The 22068-nt window shown below is 31.0% G+C and overlaps 1 protein-coding gene across 2 annotated transcripts in view; it reads left to right on the forward strand.

Annotated features, from left to right (window-relative positions):
• LOC136987305 (uncharacterized) overlaps positions 1–20293 on the forward strand; it is a 42061-nt gene extending 21768 nt beyond the window's left edge. For both annotated transcript variants that reach the window (XM_067285029.1, XM_067285038.1), the window contains 9 exons: positions 6659–6823; positions 8695–8922; positions 9127–9194; positions 10702–10806; positions 10890–11070; positions 11140–11239; positions 13641–13756; positions 19948–20085; positions 20166–20293. In XM_067285029.1, coding sequence (XP_067141130.1) covers positions 6659–6823; positions 8695–8922; positions 9127–9194; positions 10702–10806; positions 10890–11070; positions 11140–11239; positions 13641–13756; positions 19948–20085; positions 20166–20261 — 1197 coding nt within the window. In that variant the 3' untranslated portion in view covers positions 20262–20293. The remainder of the gene's footprint in view (positions 1–6658; positions 6824–8694; positions 8923–9126; positions 9195–10701; positions 10807–10889; positions 11071–11139; positions 11240–13640; positions 13757–19947; positions 20086–20165) is intronic.
• Positions 20294–22068: the final 1775 nt, after the last annotated feature.

Below are 22068 nucleotides of genomic sequence, written 5' to 3' on the forward strand. Positions count from 1 at the left end.
GTCAAAGGAAATTGCACTAAAGGAATATCACTTGTTTAAATATGAAGATGGAGAATCTATAACATCTATGTTTTCTAGATTAGAAGGAATAAGAGAAAAACTGAAAATCTTTGACAAAACTGAAGATGATGATTCGGTGGTATGCAAAATAATCACATCCTTTCCCCAGAACATAAACACTTTGTGACAGCATGGGAATCTATGGATGAGAACAGGAGAAATCTTGAGACTCTTATGGCAAGATTAAAACTGGAAGAGTCCAGGCTTAAACAGGGAGAGATTGAGAAAGATAATGGACAGGCTGAGGCTTTACAATGTAAGGCCAGGAACACACATGCATAAAATTGTGTGGCAGAAAATGAATCAGAAATCAGTTTTCAGTTCAGTTTCTGTTTTACGCTTTTATGACAGAACACACATACGTAAAAATTCTGGCCGAATAGGAAACACCACTGCCACTAAGAGTGCTAATTTTATTAATTTTTTCCTCTCGTATATCTATCCCTTTGTACTTTCCATTTTGTTTTCTCTGCTTCCTCTGCTATAATATAGAAAATTTAAATTAATAGAATTGTATTCCGAATTCAAATAAAGAACATGTGATCTAAATACTAGGCCTATTTATTGATTCTGCTAGACCTACCTGTTGTTTGAAATTTTGCACCTATAACCATCCATAAACATTGTTTAAATACAGTGGCTTTATACATGACACTGATGTGGTTGAACGGATTAGATAAACTCTTCTATTTCATTTATTTTTTGTTTTTTTTTTGAGACCGTCACAATTATAGGGTTAACCCTCATTGCTGCCATTGTTAGAATAAAAACCATGTATCTACTTTGACATCACAGAAAATACTCTCTTTATTGGAGGAATTTTGGGTAAAAATTTTACGGTGTAAAAAGTAGAGACATGCTCTACTCTTTTTTCAGTTTTGTTTCAGCCAAAATTTCAGAAAAATTTTTGTTTTCTGTTTTATGCTAGATTTTACGCTGAATTTTATGCATGTGTGTTCCTGGCCTAACAGCAGATACAGTAAAAAGGGAAACTGGAAAAACTCAAAAGGGAACAGAGGAAGAACAACAACTGATATAGTTTGTGTTGGATGTGATAAGTCAGGACACAAACAAAATCAATGTTTTACTATCTGTAGAACTGTGGAATGAAAGGACACATTGCCAAAAAGTGCGAAAAGGAAAAAGGAATTAACATTAGTGTAGTAAACCAAGAAGAAACTGAGCATGGGTCATTGAAAGAAATCAAATGCAATCCAAACTAGATATATGGATTGCTGATAGTGCAGCTACTGATCATATGACGAGCAGGAAAGAATGGTTCAAAGAATACAAACAATACACCTCTCCTGTAGTGATAAAAGTGGGAAATGATTCTGACATGTTGGCTATTGGAGAAGGTTCCTTAGCATAAAATTTTCTCTCAGCAGATGTGAATATAAAATTGTAGAGCTAACAAGAGTTCTTCACATACCTAAATGTAGAAGAAATTTACTTTCTATCACAACATTAGTTGAGAAAGGACTCACTTATGAGTCTGATAATGAAAAATGTCTTCTAAAAATAAACAGACAAATTGTGGCTAAAGGTTTAAAAGTTGGAAGACTGTACCACATGCTTATGACAGTAGTAACCAGGGCTGTGTAGTTGGAGTCAGAGTCGTGGAGTTTTGGTATTTTAGTTGGAGTCGGAGTCATCAAAAATCTTCCTGACTCCTACTCTTTTTTACTTTCCCAACTTGTTATGTATATAAAAAATGAAAAAGTATTTGAATCGTGTCACATTTGATTCTCCGAGTTTTTTGCAAATCTATATGTTTGGAGATCCTATAAACCCAAAAACTGTCAAATAAAGGTAAAAATTTGCATGTCAACTTGTTCCAGAGGACATTCCAGCTTTCGTTCTTCATTTTAAATTGAAATTTGTTTCTTTCTGTTTTGAAGAAGGTTATTTAAGACAACTGAAAATGTTTGAAAATTAAAATTGTACTGCATTTTAAAGGTTTGACTAATAGTACTGTGGTTCAAGACAAGTGCAGTTTTCAGAGAAGTGTAAAATAAATATCAGCTTTATCATCTGAAATTTAAGAATTTTGGATGTAATGATAAGAATTAAAATTTCAAAATTAAAAAATTTAGTAAGCTTCCAAAAACACAATTTTCTTTTTAAATTTAGATTAAGTTTTTTGAATACTTTCAAGCAAGTTTTTATATATCAATATTCTATTTGATAGTAGTAAATAACCATATGAACCTGCTGGCCTTATTGTTATAATTATCAGATTTATCACCTTTTCAATTACTTTAAGCATTAATTAAAAAATCAAAAAGGCATGTGATAAGTCTGATAATTATAACAATAAGGCGAGCAGGCTTATATAGTTATTTACTACTACTTAATAGATTGACAGAAGAATACTTTCAAGCAAGCCCACCACCAAGTGAACTAACTTGATAGCTAAGTCAACAAGTTAATTGATTTCAAATACTCTAATAACAAAATATATTCATATCATCTCAGTTATTCACACTTTTTTACATCATTTAAATCTGTCAAATGATATCAATTTGTATTTCTACTAGAAAATGTACAAGTATATGAATAAATGTATCTTTATTGTGTTTTATATCTTATTTTATTTAACTATTTAGCAATATAGATTGAAAGTTATATTTTTCTTTACCATAATCTATTTTATCTATTTATGCATATTTTCAATTATTGTGAGCAGGGGCAAATCCTGACAAAAATTTTCGGGCATGCTGAAAGTTATAATAAGAATAATAGGCCTATCTCTATCACTAAATAATAGGCAGAAATGTTATTTGGTGTGAATAAAAAAGTATGGACTATTATAAAGCCCATTATATCTACACATGAAAAAATATATGAAATATATTATAATTAAAAAATATTAAAAATTTATGATTATAATTCAAATTTTGTGGGCCCTTGACAAGGGGGGGCCAAGAACTTTAGCCCTATTAATCTCTATGTAGATCTGCCCCTGTACACAATACTAGGGTTTCTCAAATGGATTTTGGGATCCTGGTTGTTTTTTTAACCTGGGAAATTCTTCTCAATTCAGGAAATCCCGTAAATTTCTTAAAAAGTTCACTTTTTTCTTATTTTGTGTTAAGGTTGAGGAAATTTTGCAAATAGAAAGTATAATTAACTCATAAACTGTCAGAATACATTTGTATTTATTAATTTTTAAACTTACTTATTAGTTATACATCCACCAAAGCCGAATTATCGGGCTAGAGTCGGCTATAATAAATAAATAATTAATAAGACAATTTGGAACTAGAGCTTGGCGTTAGGTGCCATCTCTTACTAAACTTAATAATTATAATTAAATTAAATAAATAATTTTAATAATTTGGAACTGGAGGAAAAGAAATTGGCTTGAAGCGGGACTCGAACCCACAACATCTGCTATCCGCGTAGACACGTTACCAGTTACGCTACCTGGACCTTCGGTTTGATTGCCTCCTCCAGTATATATAAGCTAACACGACGACCATCGACGGCCATTACAATGCCGGCTGAGGACACATCAAGTGCCCATGTCCTCCCAAGGCACTCAACCGGCCATCACAAACCTGGCAAGGTGTATAAATATAAATAAATAACAACTAACCCATTACAAAGCTATACATCCACCAAAGCCGAATTATTGTTATTCTTTTCCTCCAGTTCCAAATTATTAAAATTATTTATTTAATTTAATTATAATTATTAAGTTTAGTAAGAGATGGTGCCTAACGCCAAGCTCTAGTGCCAAATTGTCTTATTAATTATTTATTTATTATAGCTGACTCTAGCCCGATAATTCGGCTTTGGTGGATGTATAGCTTTGTAACGGGTTAGTTGTTATTTATTTACTTATTAGATTTTTTTAATTTTTGCTCGTTATGGCATGTCACAGATTCTTAATAATCAATATGTAGCCTATTTGTGACAGGACTCTGAAAATTCTTTACTTGTCAGAACCTGTAATATATGGATTAATTATGCTTATGCTGTCTTAATTTTTAACCATGCCAGTGACTCCAATAACTGCATAATGCCAGGTTGTGCAAATTAGGCAAGGATACAAGCGAGTACGAAGTATGCAAGTATAAAGTTTTTCTTCATAAACCTGATTATTAAAGCCAAACGAATTACTGAATTATCAGGATATAAGCTTGATGCCACTATTAAAGCAGCTGTAGCCAAGGAAGACAAATCAAGAATACTAGAGTGCAAAAGAAGTACAATCTCAAAAACAAACTAGAAATCTTCCAGGCTACAGGTGAAAAAAACACAACACCTGTCTTCTCTTAAATGCATTAAACAAAATTCCACTCACATCAATTGAATCTGAAAGGACATTCTCGGTAGCAGGACTTTTCATTACTAACTTGTAAAATAAGAATCAGATTGAGTGATCAGAATATTGACCATCTTTGCTTTTTAAAATTTTATTATAAAATATATACAATAATATTTTGTTTTATTTAAATATTGAAAATTACGTTCTAACTTAGAAGTTTGATCTAAGTTCATTTTATTCTTTAAATTTTCAACTCAAATCAAAGGCATTTTTGTTGTTGTTGTATGCAGTTTCCAGCAAACTTTAATAAATTTTTTCTATTTGTGAAAATTTCTACATAATTCAAAGGAAATTTTTAATATATATCTTACACAGCATTATTAATATGATTCTGGAGGTTGCAGAACGTATTAAATTACTTTAAAAAATGAAAAATAATTATCATTTGATTTCAAGATATTTTGTGTATCTTAAAAATAATTAATTCTATCCCGGGATCCCGGGAAACAGTTCACTTTTATCCCGGAATCCCAGGACAAGCAAAAGACCAGGAAATGAGAAACCCTATACCAGGGGTGGCCAACAAGTCGATCGCCAAGCCAATTTTGGTCAATCGCTAGTGATGTCTTGACTTAATGTATTATATTTGTAACCGAACGCAACTGTGTGCATGCAGTTATGACTCGACTCACAAGCAGTGAGTGCACTTCGTACTGAAACAGTGTATAAACATAGTATGTATTTCACACTTCCCCCTCCCCACTTAGACTATGCCTATGACAACAAGTCGATCACGACACATTTTTACGATAAAAAGTAGATCTTATATGCACAAAAGTTGGCCACCCCTGCCCTATACAATATAAATATGCTGATTGGGTACTGCAAGTTTTCGAAACAATCTGGCTGTGTTAAATGCTTCAAATGATATCATGCTCCCGCACTTGTTTGCTGTGACAAATCTCTACACGAGCAAGTGATTGAGTTCCCACAAGCATTACACTGACTTAAAATTGCTAGTTGCTACTCTAGTACCAAATTATCTTAAAATTGTGAGTTTGCCGACAGGGTGCCGACTATGTCAAGAGGGTCGAGCGGTCGCGAAGGGTCGTATGTGGGCGATCGGCACTGAGACAGACTCTACGGTTACAAGAAACCGTTTATTTGACACGAAAGAAGCTTACAAGATTTCCGCGATCTTGGAAGTTCTAGGTCGGCAGCAGTCTCTGGGTCTTCCTCTCCTTTCCGATATAGTCCCATTTTGAAGTAGTGTCCCTGGGTCGCGAATGGCCTGTTCCCTCGACGACTCCGCGACTCCAGGACGATGCGGTCGACTTCCGTTGATGGAAAGATGTCGATCCGAGGTCGGGAGACGGAGACGAAGATGGGCACCAGACACACACACAACAATAGATCCGTCACTTGGAACTTTCGGGAGAAAAAGCCCTCGCGTCCTTGAATTCTCAGGTTTTATCTGTTTTCCTCCGATTCCGCTTTCCGATTGGTCTCTTCTCGTCACCTGGTGACAATTCGAAACCTTTCGGGGGCGCGGGAGAGGTCAAAATCGAAGTTTAATTCGATTCCCACTCGGAGATAGACGATCTACGTTTCCCCATTGTTCTATTGTTTAAAAGTTCGCGTCGTTTTCTTTAAGAAAAACTATTTCTAACTTCTATTTTTTTTTCCTCTAAAAAAATAATTTTTTTCTAAAAATAAATGATTTTAACGCGAATTTCAGTGAGGTTCGGACCTATCCAGAGCCTCACAAAATGATTAATATTGTTATTGCTGTTTCTAGCCCGATAATTCGGCATTGATTGCCAATGTAAAAGCAAACACAAATGATAAGAGTTTGACAGTCAAAACTTTCTCTTAAGCATGCAGCACATGCTAAGCAAGCCCAGAGAATTCGCTCCTGACTGTAAGGCTAATATGTCTATTTTATAAAATGTGCATCATCTGTATTCTTATTATTAATGTAATTTTAAAGTAGCAATAAATAGATCTAAAATTTACCTATTAATTAAGATATATTTTGTTTAATTAAAATTTTAATTACTTGATTTACAAGTTTTTTTACATATCAATATTCTATTTGATAGTAGTAAATAACTATATGAACCTGCTGGCCTTATTGTTATAATTATCAGTTTTATCACCTTTTCAATTTCTTTAAGCATTAATTAAAAAAACCAGAAAAGCATGTGATAAGTCTGATAATTATAACAATAAGTCCAGCAGGCTTATATAGTTATTTACTATTACTTAATAGATTGACAGACTAAAGGTTTTATCAAAATATTTTATTTGTTTTTCTTGTAGCTTGGTTGGCGACGAATATTAAATGTTACTCAGAACGAAGATCCTGGTTATTGTGTAAAAATTATAAACATTGGTTATTTGATCTTAGTCATAACATTTGTATTGCTTGGTTATGTTTTGCAGTATGCAGCTTGTTTTAGAAAAGATGGATTTTTACCGTATACTGTGAGTTTACTTTTCATTATAGAATGCCTTGTCTTTTTATAAACTAATTTATGTTAATGATAATTTAAAATACATAAGGCAAAAGCAATTTTATCAAATAGTGTGTTTATATTCAATGCTATTTTAATAGATTATCTATGTTTTTAACTAGCGTGAAATTTGTTATTGGCTAAAACTTTTCTTTTAAATATTATTGTAAATACTAATGTATTATTTCTTAAAAATTTACAAATATAAGCTCTAAATCATTTCATTTTACAGAGAGAATTCCATCTTATAAGTAATCAATTCAAAAATAAAAATATATTCTTCATGCCAATAATCATATACAAAATAAACAATGCTGTCTTTTGGGATAAAATTCTTTAAAGATAGTAAAAAAAGCACTTTAACAATAACAAGAATATTAACAAGTGCTTTCAACATTGCATTGACATCTTCAAGCAATATAGAATATTTTTTTAAAAGTACTGTTAGGAATACTCATTTGACCAAAAAATGTATTTTATTCCTACCAAAAATTTTTGTAGGAGTAAAATTTAATTTGCATATAATAAAAATTAAATGATTTCATTTGTCATTGGATGTTTTATTGTAAAAAAATAAAAAGTATCAGATTTATTTGTTTTATAATATCTAAAATAACAATATAAAAGCTTTTAAAAATATGTGCAGTTTTTTTTATTGACTATTGTAATTACAAATCTAAACAAAAACATCTGAGATTTAAAAAATTGTACCAAATAAAAACTTATGACAATTTAGATGACAGTCAAAATTTTTCTTAGGAGTTTTTCTTTGATAAAGATAAGATTGATGCTTGGAAGCTATTTGTAGACAACAATAATACAGGTAAAAATCTTTTTTAGTACTGCTTCAAAGTGCAAGTGCCAATTATCAACAATTGCCTTAAAGATTGGGCTATAATTTGGCTAGTGCCATCTCTTAACTACATTAATAATTATGATTTTTAATAAATTAATAATTTAGAAGCTTTTGGAATAAAAGAATGACCCGGGGTGGGGATTGAACCCGCAACCTCCGCTTGCCATACGGTGCGCTTGCCAATTATGCCACCCAGACCCTGAGCAAGTCTTTGCTTCCACAAGTATATTAATTTAGCTATAACCTTACTTGGTTATATCTAAATTAATATAGGTACCCAGATTGCAGGTTTAAGCTCTGCCCCAGGTCAGTTCTTTTATTCCAGAAGCTTCTAAATTATTAATTTATTAAAAATTATAATTATTAATGTAGTTAAGAGATGGCACCTAATGTCTACCTCTAGTGATAAATTACTTTATAATTAGCTGAATTATAGCCCAATCTTTAAGGCGATTGTTGGTAATTCATTATATAATTTCATCTTTTCTTTCCATCATGAGAAATGCACAGTAGTGATGTTTACTAATAAGAAATAACTTTATAAGAAACTTGCTAATTATTTTTAACAAATAATTACTTGAACTAGCATAATACTTCACTCTATAATAACTAAACAAGAAAAGGTTTATCAACAAATAACAAGTAAATAAACAACAACTAACCCGTTATATATAAAGACCAATATAATATTTTCTTCCAGTTAAGCCTAAATTTATTTAAATTATTTAATTAAAATTCTAATTATTAAATTTAGCAAGAGATGGCACCTAACGCCTAACTCTAGTACCAAATTAACTTAAATTATTAATATTACTATAGCCATTTGCTATCCCGATAATTCGGCAGTTGTTGGTCTTTAACAAATAACAAGGACATCCCAGAGAAGACAACTGTTCTTTCTGATATCTTCTGGTTCTAGATCTAAATTTATCAAATTTTTTTACAATCTTAAATGATATTAAAAAGTATTTATTGTATTTTTCCAGAATGAAACAGCTTACCAATTTTCAATTTTTCCAAGAAGAAATTACAAGTTTGACATAGTTAACATTAACAAATCAGAAATAGTTAAGGAAAACATCAATCAAGTGTGCTCAGGCAATATTATTAGTGTTTATATTATTCCGGATTTGTTACATTTTCTATCTTACTTGTATATGCTTCGTTTGATGAGAACTCCTGAAAATGAACAACTTCAGACTCTTATGGAACGGGTATTCTTATTTATTTATTACTCTGTAATTAAAATTGACTAAATTATCTTATTTGCACCATACACTATTTATTAAAATGTTAATTTTTTGAGTTGAATAAGAATTATTATGCAAGTAAACATAAAATTATTAATGTGTATTATCTTTAACAATTACATTATTAAATATTAAAAAAAATATTTTAAAGTTAGTTTAAAATTTCAGGTATTTTTGCAGTCATCTCTTACACAATCATGGCATTTTAGTCAGAGAAAACTTGTAAGAAAATTGAGGTGATTATTTCAAATTATTGTGATTTTGATTATTTTTTAATAATTGCTGTACTTATATAGTATTTAAATACTTTGCTCTCTATTCTATAATTACAGTTTTATCTTGTTTTTAATATCAATATCATTTTATTCATAATAGATTCTTGTTATTGGGCACCTACAGAATTTATATGTATAAAAATGTACTTACAAATTATAAGAAACAAATTAATTTAATTTTATTCCTCCAAACCATCCAAGTTGTTATTGCTTTATGCAATAACACCAGTAAATTTAAGCATTCTATAAATTAAATAAAAAGATTCTTGTTTTATAATAGCAAAAAAATTCCCTTCCTTCTTCAACACATTCCAAAAAACCAAAATGTATTTTTACCATTATGCTTTGAAATTTTTTATAATTACAAATTAGATGTCTTAGAGAATTTACAATTTGACAGCATTTACAATTATCATTTATAACTAATATAACATTTTTGACTGTTAAATAATTATAATGTAATTATAAATTGCATGTAAAATTTTTATACTTCAAATGAAGGTTTATTGCACAAATAACTTGTTATTATTGGGTAATTAGCATCTTTTTATAATAAACATATTTCAAATCTCATAATGCTTGTGCAACTTTTAATGCAGAATCACTTGTAACCTTATTAACCAACAAACTAATTTCAACTTTCAAATCCTTCTCACTACCCTCAGTGGTATATTAAGGATTTAATGTTGGGAGGAACTGAGTTGTATGGAAAAAACATTTTTAATGTGGAATTCAATAAAATTTCCACCTTATGTGGCCCTAATTCATATGTAGAATGTGATATTTTTTCATACAAAACTAAATATACTGAATTTTAGTTTATATTTTTGTCTGTTGTATTTGAAATGTAACTGAACAGTTAAAGATGCAAAATTGCTAGTCAGGAGTTGATGGATCAGTCTTATGAAATTTTATGTTGTCCATTTCAGATTAGTACAGTATTCCATCCTTATGCATTTACAATCAGTTATAAGTATTGAAATAAGTATTTTTTCTTTTACTGTGAGTGCTATTTCAGTATGAATGAAATTATTGAAAGAAGGAAAATATTTTTAATATTATTCATTATTATAATATAATTAATTTCAATGCACTAAAAAGTTCTTACATTTGAAATTATGTTATGAAGTATCATTTTAAAAAAATTATGTAATTATATAAATTATTACTTAATGAATACTTGCATTCATTTTCCTATGCTATCATTTAATAATATATTCAGATATTCTAATAATTTTATTCTGTTTTACTATTATGCTTTTAATTATTATTTTAACCAATGCAAATTAACATTGAAACTAACATTCTTTTATCAAGATTTTTATCTAATTCTCTTCTTAAGCTTCACATCTTGAAGATCTTTTTCTGATGTACAGCCAATTTTTTGTAGAAGTGAGGTATATATTTTAGCTGATTAATAATAAATTAATTATAAATTTCCATTTTTAAATACAATTTTTAATTATAGAATGTTACTTGGAATGGGATTTTGTTGGTTGATTATATCAATTATTGCTCAGATATTTCATGTCTTCAGTAACTTAAATTTAAAGTTTACTTGGATGGAAGCCCAGTAAGAAATTTTTTTTATATTTTTCTTTATGATTGGTTTTAGATTCAAATTGGATAAATGTGAAATAAAAATTTATTTTCCAGAGCAGAGACTGCAAAGATACCATTAATATGCTTAATGTTAATCTGTTTAATGTGGAGTGATGCAATTTGTGTTGCTATTGCAACAAGTTATTCAGTATATTGCCAATTGATAATATCATATCTGCATAATCTTTGTGGATCAGTGAGAGAGAAAACATTGACATTTCAAGATTTTATTCGAGTTAGTAGAATTTTCATATTATCTAATTATATTTAAATTAGTTAATTTTATTATTTGTTTATTGTTTAGGATTTACAGGAATCAAGAAAATTTATTAAACATTTGAATAATGATCAGGCAGTTGGAGTATCTCTATTAATACTTAACATAGGCAGTATTACTGCTGTTGGTATGTCTAACTTTAGTTTCCATTCTTAATTTGATAAGACAAATAAAATAAGATAGATCATAATCAATATAATACCAAAAAAAGCAATTGAAAAAACTATTTGGGGAAAATGTATAAAAATGTTTGTATTATCATACAATATGGGAGGAGGCTGAAAAGTTTTGTATACATGTGCTTAACATTTGAAAGAGAACATGCGATGAGCTGTCCACATGCACTTTGTTCCTTGTTTCATTCTCAAAAACTCTTCCATATAAAGGAAGTCTAATTTATGTGTATGCTAAACAATGAGAATAAATATAGAGTTGTATCCAAGTAGTATGTCAATGCAACAATTTTCTGGGATTGTTCACTTGATAGATTTATTGGAAAAAAGGATCAACCATGAACTTCAGATTAACGAAAGCTTGAAAAGTTAAAAAAATACATTTATCATGCTCATATAGCTATGACTGAAAATTTAGCTTTATCATTATGATGCAAGTGTGACACGAGAGTCAGCACCTCTTTCATGCCTTGTCAGGACTGACACCACCATGTCTCAGGCAACATGGAAGTCACAGCAGCAAAAGTGGTTTGGGTTAAAAAGTAGGTCACACGAGTGGCCACATATGTCGTGATTGGATATGGATGGAGGCAAGTGAAGACAGCATTGGAAGCAATCATTTACAGCCATGACACCCACCAGCTCACACAATTCCTGACCGGCCATGGTAGGTTTAACAGCTACCTCCATAGGTTTGGTCATTCTGATAATAACCTGTGCCATCTCTGTGGTGTTCCGGATGGAGTCCGGCACTACATTTTTTACTGCCCAATGCTGGAGGACTTCAGGGAACCTATTCGTCGTCTTCTTCCTTTGGGCAGCAGCTGGCCCTGCCAAGAAAGCCTTCTTCTTCAGGATAAAAATCTGACTTCAGCCCTCGTGGACCTTGTGAAAAACTATTTACACCACACTTCTATCAACTGAACAGTGCTTCAAGAACTCCAATGCTTCCCTGGTTCTGTACGGTTCAAGGTGTTCATTGGTGTGTCTAGGTTCTTACTCATGTATATTTTATTTTATTTTATTTATTATTTTATTTATTATTTTATTTCTATTTTTGTTTTTCTCTTAACTCTATTATTCAATTTGTACTGTTTGATCTGTAGCATGTAATTCTCATATTCTCTATGTATTCTGTCACCGTCCCGGTTGTGCATATGCGGTACTGGGTTTCTGTACTTATCTCTGTACATAATAAAGAAAAAGCATTGGAAGCAAGACACTCAGATACTAGGTTAACAAAACAAATACCTGTTTATTTTTCTTACTAGATCTACAGGCTAACGGTAGCAAGACAATTAGACATTGGATATGAGAATGACATGGATGTGTTTCACACGAGAGAGAGTTTAGAGAGTTTACATGAAATCAGGCCTGTAGATTGTTATAGATACCTGCAAGTTTAGGAGACAGATGAGATGATTGTTCAATCTTTCGCTGGAAAGTTTGGAGCCACCAGGAACAGCTCAAAGGTAGCCGGGGAAAGTTTGATCCAGGACAGGAGTTGGAATTTTCCTTGGGTAGAGAGACTCGGGAGACAGAGGTGAACCGGAGGAGATGATAATAGCAGCAAGAGATAATAATCTGTTATCAGCAGGAGATTGTATTCGGTGTTCTATAGGGAGACACAGGGTACTATGTCTATGGTGAAACAGGTGATGACTGCCTTCTTTGACCATTAATTACGATATTAAAATCGGTAACACTCAGCCAAGAGGTCAAGGGATCATGGGAAAGCATCGCTTTTGCCATCGAGAAAATGTAAATTGAGATGTTCTCAGGTAGTAGATGACAACAATTATTGAGTAGATATGACGAAATCAACAACAAATTTTTGTCAAAGCTTGGATTCTCACACAAAACTACTTCGTAAGTCATTCAGGAAACTCTAAGGGAGAAAAACTCAATTTATCATGCATTATCCTTTATAATCTTGATCTTGTACCATCTGACTCTCGTTTATTTCTAGCACAGAAATATGATTTCATAAGAAGGCATTATGACTGTAACACTCGATGCTTTTGTGAAAATTTGGCTAAAGAAAGAAAAAAGAAAAAAAAAACAATTTCTTTACTGACAGAATACAAAACTGATTAATCACTAAAAGAAATGTATTGATAAAAGTTGTAATTATGTTAAAAATTTCTAAGCTTTCTTTTTAAAAAGCTTTCGTTAGTTGCATATCAAACTTTTAAACTAATGAGTTATGAGCTTTTCTGCAAAACTCTTCAGTTTTCCTTTGTATTTCTAATTTTTTATTAAAAAATTGAAGTTTTTCAATAACTTTAAATTGATAAAAAAAATTTTAAAATAAGTTTTACATTAGTTATTAATAAGAAATATTCAATTTTTCAGCAATATATGGAATTTTAACTGGAAAAAATCATAGCATGAGTAATCCATTTTCTATTATCTCACTGTTAATAAATATCATATTATGGATTTCACTTTTAGCTAATCCTATTATCCAAGTAAGTTTTTTAAATGTATATTAATTAATAATAAATAAATAAATATATGCATTTATAAAATTTCTTCAGGCATATGTGTTATAATAATATTATAGTCACTTAGAATGTTTGTATAATAATATCAATAATAATAACAGTTACCCATAGATTCAGTCATTCTATAGCAAGCACACAAACAACACAGAAACATACTCATGGGATATATAGACTACAAAAAAGCATTCAACAGTCTTTCAAACAGTTGGCTGCTACATATTCTACACATGTACAAAATACATCCATCACTCATTGCATTCTTTCAAAACACTCTGCAGCACTGGAGAACAACACTACATCTCAGGGTTAGTACACTTCCATACAAACAAACTAAATATTCATTAGGCGAGGAATTTTTCAAGGAGATTCCTTGAGTCCTCTCTGGTTCTGCTTAGCTCTGAACCCATTATCCAACATGTTAAACAACACACAATATGGTTACAATATCAGATATGAAAAAACAACACAGTTTACACTTTTCCATCTCAAGTACATGGACAACATAAAACTTTATGAATCCACACAAAAATAACTTCATCAACTCCTACAAATTACACATTCATATACCAAGAACATACAAATGGTCATGACAAATGTAAAACACTTGTAGATCTGTGTGATTACCGAAGTATACAGGGTTGAGGTTGGGTAAGAGAAAATAAGGCCAACAAAAAATATAAGAAGTGAACCACACGAATTCCTTTATTATAATACTGTTATGTTATTTAACCGGGCGTCGAACATACCCACCCGAGTGGGCTACAATAAGATTTCAATAGGTAACGAAAAACAAAAAATTGCGGCTCTATATCTAAACTCTAATTACCTTAAATCTAGTTATTTACAATAAATACATAGGCGATCGTATCTAATGGGTCTATACTCCTCACCATATAATAACTGACCTGCACGTGGGGTCAATCGTTGGGCGCCAGTCCAAAAAATAATAGTCTCTACACTTGTGCTTACTATTCTGCAGTACAGTAGAGAGTCGAAAATCGGCACCCTGGTAACCGGAATCGCCCGATAATCGGCACGATTTTCAGTTGGACTGTGTCGTGCTGAATCGAACGTTTTTGATACTAAATTTACTTCTAAAGTATAATTTTCATGTTTTTATATTCTTCAATATATTTATTTTGTTTGTATAAAATAAAGAAATAATTTTTAACGATACGATAGCCTCGATTATTATTATAAAAATTTTCGTTAGGCTTAAAATCGACGAAAAATTCAACGCGAAGCGACACGCAACGAAGAAAAATTTGAACATCGGACAGGTTAATATATTTTTTCGTACATAGACCGTAATCGGAACAAATCCCTAATCTGAACAACCCCAGTCCCCAATTGATGCCGATTTTCGACTCTCTAGTGTACTATCTAACACAGTGGTTCTTCCCTCTCGTTCTTGTGACGCCGATGCAGATGGATTTCACTTGCTTGCTTGAACCATCACCTTTCTCGAGACAAAATGGCGGCGACTCTTGCCTTCCTTTGTTCTTCCTCCTCCTCAAGAGAAACCCAACAACAATGAAAAAAACTCCTCACTCCTGTGTGGCAGTGCCTTTTATACTTCATTCTAACCGGGGTCACGTGATCCACCCCGCAACTTGGCGAAGAACCAATCACGACGTGTTTCGCATGACACCCAAAATGCAATTCACGACGATGAAGAAAGGCGAATAAAAAAAAACGATACAGTACAATAATGCAAAAGGAAAATAATATAAAAAAAATAGTGTCAGAGCATTACATACTTCAATAGACAAAGGAATCCTGAAGAAAGAAGATTTTGCACTTGGAAATGGAGATGTTATTGAATCCATGGAAGATGGCGAGTTCTACAAGTATTTAGGATTCCAATAGGCCAAACTAACAGAATATACATACACAAATAAAGCAAAGATTAATCAAAGAATATCACAGTTAAAGAATAAACACATATGTTGTCTCAGTATTCACATATTCTTTTGGAGTTATACATTGGATGCACAGAGATCTCGAGCAACTCCAAATGAAAATAAGAACAACACTTACTAAGCATAACCAACATCATCCTAAATCTGCTATAGAAAGATTAACTCCTCCCATAAAGATGGAGAACATGGCTTGATTGACATAGTTAACCTTCACTACAAACAAATACAGTCACTGTGAGAGTTTTTCTACAAAAAACAAGAAACATCACAATTACATAAAGCAGCAACTCTAGCAGACTCGAATAACACGCCATTAAATTTACACTCACAACATGTGGACACAGGGCCGGATTTACATAAAGACATTTGGGGCCGGTGCCCAGGGTCCCCACAAAGTAGGTGCCCCCACAAAACTATGTTTAAACATAATTTTTTTTTTCCTATTACTGCGACAGTCTAGTGTGGCCTAATCACGAGGGCCACAGGCAAAGAAAACCAAACCCTGGAAAAAACCTATGAAACATCGGAAAATTTCGGGAAAAAATTTTACATAGGTATTTTTCAATTAAATTAAAATAATTAGTTTTACACAATAAAATATGTATATATATATATGTTTACAATAACCTTATTTTTAAATGAAATTTACAATTTCTTAGTTGAAATCTAGTTGAAAGTACAGTATTTTGTGTAAATTTTCTAAATCATCAAATTTGCGTACTCTTAAAGGGGGGCCCACCGAATTTGTGCCCAGGGCCCCTGGATTAGTAAATCCGGCCCTGTGTGGACATGACACAACATATAAAAAGCATGGACACCATTAAGAAATTGTGGTTTTGAAAGGCATTCCATGGCTGGCATCCCTGTGACCTGGCCCAAGATTTTGTTGACAAAACTGCTTCAAACAGCTGGTTAGCTTGGGAATGCTTCTTTGGCAAGACTGAAGAATTTATGATTGCCATACAGGATCATTCATAAATACTAAAAACTACAGAAAACACATACTCATAGATACAACAATCACAATTGACACATTCAGAAAATGTCATAGCCTAACAGAAACTATACAATACATCACTTCTGGTTGCAAGCTGTTGGAACAGACAGATTACAGGTACTCCTCACTTTATGACCGAGTTCCATTCCGACGACTATGTCGTTAAGCGAATTGGTCGATAAGCGAGGAGCTTGCATTGGGAATATAGGATCATTGTAAAATTATACAAATTTTGCAACAAACTTCAAATTTTTTCATAAAAAGACCATTATAGTACACTATTAGCCTATTATAGTACTATAAGACTATTACAGTACGCTTAGTGCGCATGTCACCATCCGCCACTGACCAACACTCAAGCTGAGAAAGGGGATTCCCCGTATTGCAGATCGAAACTCAATTGGTCGTAAGTGCTAGTGGTCGTTAAGCAGATAGGTCGTAAAGTGAGGAGTACCTGTATTTACATAGATGTAATCAAGTAGCAAATATAATACACCAAGAGCTTGCAAACAAACACAAATTATTAGACATCCATGAACCATATTACAAATACATTCCACAGATAATATTGGAAAACAACACGACCAAAATGTACTATGACAGAGCCATAATCACAGATTAAAACAATTTACCATTACAGACCAGACATCACACTGATTGACAGACACAATAAAATCACATACATTATAGACTTATCCATTCAAAACACTCATAATGTATAAAATACAAGCACTGAAAAAATAAGCAAGTATGGTTGCTTCGTAAGAGTAAGTTCCTGAGTAAGTTCCATGCAAGCATGGAACTTACTCAGGAAATAAGGCATCTGTGGAGGATGGATTTTTGTGGAGGATACTTATTGTACCCATTGTACTCTCCTCTACAGGTGTGATACCACACACCACACAAAAGCCTGGGAACATTACAATTGAATAGAAACACATACATCATACTACAGAAGGCCATTATATTGAATACATGTCATATTGTTAGGAAATTCCTGAATATCACACACACACACACACACACACACACACACACACACACACACACACACACACTGACACACTTATTTAATTTTAGTCTTGTTTTGGTTGCTATGACTTGACTCTAGTCTGAGTGTCAACCAAGTATAACCCACCAAAAAACCTAATAATAATAATAATAACAACAACAACAACCATTGAATAAACAACTCACAGAACATTAATCTGCTCTTTGGTCCAATCCAGTCACACAAAAATGAAACAAGCTAGATTAAAGAGAACACAAAACCTGATGCAAACAACATTCACAATTTATGGTATTAAAAATTTATATATCTGCACCAGGAAGTAACAACACAGTTATTGATTGTGTGTGAACACATAATCAACTGAATTGTTTTTCTAAAATAATAATTCACAAAATATGTCAAAATTTCTTACATGAAGCATAAAATACATGAAATTCAAAAATAACACCAGACACCCTTATAATTATATAAGGGTGTCTGGTGTTATTCCTTATAATTATATAAGGGTGTCATTATAATTATATAATTAGTCAGTATCCACTGACACTGACTAATTATATGCCTTCTGATACGTTATCAGTGCCATCCATGGAATTTGTGGAAGCACTGCTTCCCTTGTATTTTCTAAAGTACGAGAGAAACTACTTCGAATTACTTAAAATTAATGTTTTATTATAACTGAATTACGTATTTTATTACAAATTTCTATACACGTGAAAAACAATGATAAGATTGCTATTGTATATTCGAACATAAATTTGTATATGCATATTCCCAATGGAAGTGCTGTATTGTTGAATAGGGGAAAGCTTCCATGGAAAAAATATCTGAATGGTGTAAAGCAGCCAGATTACAAGCATTTGCCCATGTGCTTTACAGATCATCAATTTCTGGTGGCTAATCTGGTGGATGCTACACACCAAAATATCATATAACGCTTCCAACGATTCTATCCATTAGCCACTGGTAGGGAGCTATTTGACTAAGGGGATTGTTTTAAGATTTAAAAAGTGAAGACTATTTTGTTATTTTTATGTATGTTTCTTTACAAGGCTATATTTAATTTTAATTTTTTTTTAATTAAAATTATATTGACAGATTTTCAGACATAAAATTGTTAGAATTTTTAACACTTTTAAATATTAATAATTTTAAATATGAAAAACAATTTTCTGAAGCGAGTTTTAAGTCTTTAAATTAAGTAAATTTTATGGAAAATTTTTTGATTTATCTAAATTACATAGTAAATTGCAATATTTATATTCATGTCCAGACTATATTGGCAAGTCACTCTTAGACATAAAAATATTATAATTAATGACGATCTAAACAAAGATGTACTAAAGAATTATACAATTTAATATCATTCATTTTTACGGTACCATCTACCAGTGTGTCTGTTGAGTGCAGTTTTTCAACCACAAAGTGAATTGATACATTGGTAAGGAACACTCAGTCAGAGGAAAGATCATGGTCACTAGTGTGGCTTTCAATAGAAAAACAGCTTTTAAATATTTTGTGGGAATCAATGACAAGCGATTTTTATGATAAAGTAATTAGTGACTTGGTGGAAAAGAACTGCCAAATAGAGTTAGTTTATAAAAAAATAATAAAAATTTGTGTCTAATATCTATTTTAGGATTAAAATAAATAAACTGTTTATTTTTGTCATTTCCAATATTTGTTTAAAATTTTTACAGAAACACATCTTACCTATCATCAAATGTCACAGCACGCCACTGCACTTTATTAAATGTTTACTTCATGCATCACAAAAATATACCATCATATAGAAAAACACAGCACTCTGAAACAATAGTAAAAGTTTGTCATAGAAAGTTTAGAAACCAACCTTCAACATTCATTACATTCATAGAAAATGCAATACTTTTATTTGATAAGTTTATTTTTTGTATTTAATTTGTACTTTTCAATATTTTAAATATCAAAAGCTGCAGAAAATGTAGCCAATGAATCTGTCAGTTATAATGAATTTGTTATGAGAATAATTATGATAAAGTATACTTTTCCATTGGATATTATAGATACTGATCTCAACTTGTTAATTTTGTGAAATTCCTTCCTCTATTAGAAATACTTATTTTTACTGTTGAATATTTTTCATGAAAATATATACTATTCTGGGATAATCATATTTTATTTATGTGTAAATTATATGATAATATTTATTTACATGAAATTTAAAAAATTTTACTATATTCAGGGAATAAGATTAACTGGAGCATGTAGCTCTGTGAAGAAATTGGGCCACGAATTAAGAAGTCGTCCATTTGGTTATCAAGATACACCATTACAAGAATTAGACTCACTATTACTTTATACTTCTACATTAAATATGCAAGTAAGTCATTATATATTTTGAATTTATATACAAATTTTAAAAATTAAGCAAAACTTCAAAATGCAATATTTATTTTTTAGGCAAGATTATTTCGGATACCTGTACGTGCTTCGTGTTTCTTATTGGGACTTGCAGCTGCTGTTTTTATTTTACTTTATTTGACACAAAATCATTAATTATTAGAAATATTAAAGTAAAATATTCACCAAATCCACCAGGGATATTTTGGTGGAAATATCCACCAGGGATATTTCCACCAAAATGAGCTACATCACAAATTACATGTTTAATGAACTATTTTTAAGATTTTACTTATATATATGTAAAATATAAATCATAAGTGTAAAATATTATGATTAATTTACATTTTTCAAAAGATTAAATATAAAATTAAATTCTAATAAAGTTCCTATTATATACAAATGAATGAATGACTTATTTTAATTATAAAGAATTGGTTAAATAGTTTATGTAATTGTATTTAATGCTTTTAAACATTAAGTACATAATTTCTCAGAATCCTGTTTTTCAATTTTTTTTATTAGACAGTCATGAACTTATTTTTATCTTTATCTTAAATATTCATAAAGGCACCAACTAAAGGCATAAACAAAAAAACTTATGCTTATGGGCAGTTAATGTTAAAATTAAGACAAAACATAACATATAAATATTGAAGAATTAAACACAAATAAATCTTTCTCTACCTATATTCCAGGTAGTCATACTGATATCAAAAATATAAACGATATAAAAATAGTAGTTACCTTCTATATATCATGTATATTTTATTTGTAAGTTACACACAATAAAATATAAAGGATAAAGCATAAATAGTAATATAAAAATATAACGAGTAAGATACAGTGTAAAAATAAAAAAAGTAATTACAGTAGAAAATTGTGTAGCAGTTTTATACACTAGAATTTAAACTGTTATGAAATTTGTTATAAAAATTTTTATATTATTATATGAAATGGCAAAAGACCTAATTTTGGGGGTAGAGACATATTTCATAAAAAAAGAAACTAAAAGCTAACAAGTAAAATTTTCATTAAGTCTGACCCCATGGGAGATATAACACGTGACCATCCTCTATCTCCATCCCCTTGACCTTTCACAATCAAAATTTAATAGCATCAATGCCCCTTAAACACAAGATATTCTACCATATTTTGTTTCTTAATCTTTACCTTATCCTCAGTTACAGTATTAAACAAAATAGACGCCAACACACATCCGTGGAATGTTTTTACTTTTTTTACTTTTTTTACAGGTTGCTCAAAACGTGGAAGTTTGGAAAAAACTCTGAGAGTCAAATTTGACACAATTCCAATACCTTGTTATGTGTAGTACAAACTGCAGGGAACAACCATATGAAAGTAGCTGTCCAAACCTATCTACACACACAAACTGTGGAGGAAGTCATACAGCATCTTCAACAAGATGCCCAAAATGGACAGCGGAAAAAAATCCAGCACACATCAGAACAAAGTGCAGTGCTTTCAATAAAGATAAGAAGAACACTCGGTTTTTTAAAATTTATTTCAGGTGGATTATAGCCAAATTTAATTTTATGTATTTCAATGTGTTTTTACATTGATAATTTGCATACATTATCCGGTCACTAGTATATAATATAAACAATAGAATAATTTAATTGAAGAAATGAGTTTCTTGAAGTGTTCAATAATTATAAGATCACTTACGAATAATGGACAAAAAATTATTATATTTTCAAGGTTATTTATGAAAACCAATAACCATTCGTTTACTTTGAAAACCTTATCTGTCATCCACTGGATCAACTTTTGATGAAAACAGGAATTATTCCCATTTCTTAATGATTGCAGCCTTCAAATCTGATAAATTATTGAATTGCTTTCCATTTACATATCTGTATTTGCTTTCATATTGCTTATATCTGCATAATTATTTATTAATTAATTCCAATCACCGTTCAATCTTAATCTTTAGACATGC

The sequence above is a fragment of the Centruroides vittatus genome, unplaced genomic scaffold (assembly GCF_030686945.1).
Source record: "Centruroides vittatus isolate TY-2023 unplaced genomic scaffold, ASM3068694v2 contig_1218, whole genome shotgun sequence".
Classification (NCBI taxonomy): Eukaryota; Metazoa; Arthropoda; class Arachnida; order Scorpiones; family Buthidae; genus Centruroides; species Centruroides vittatus.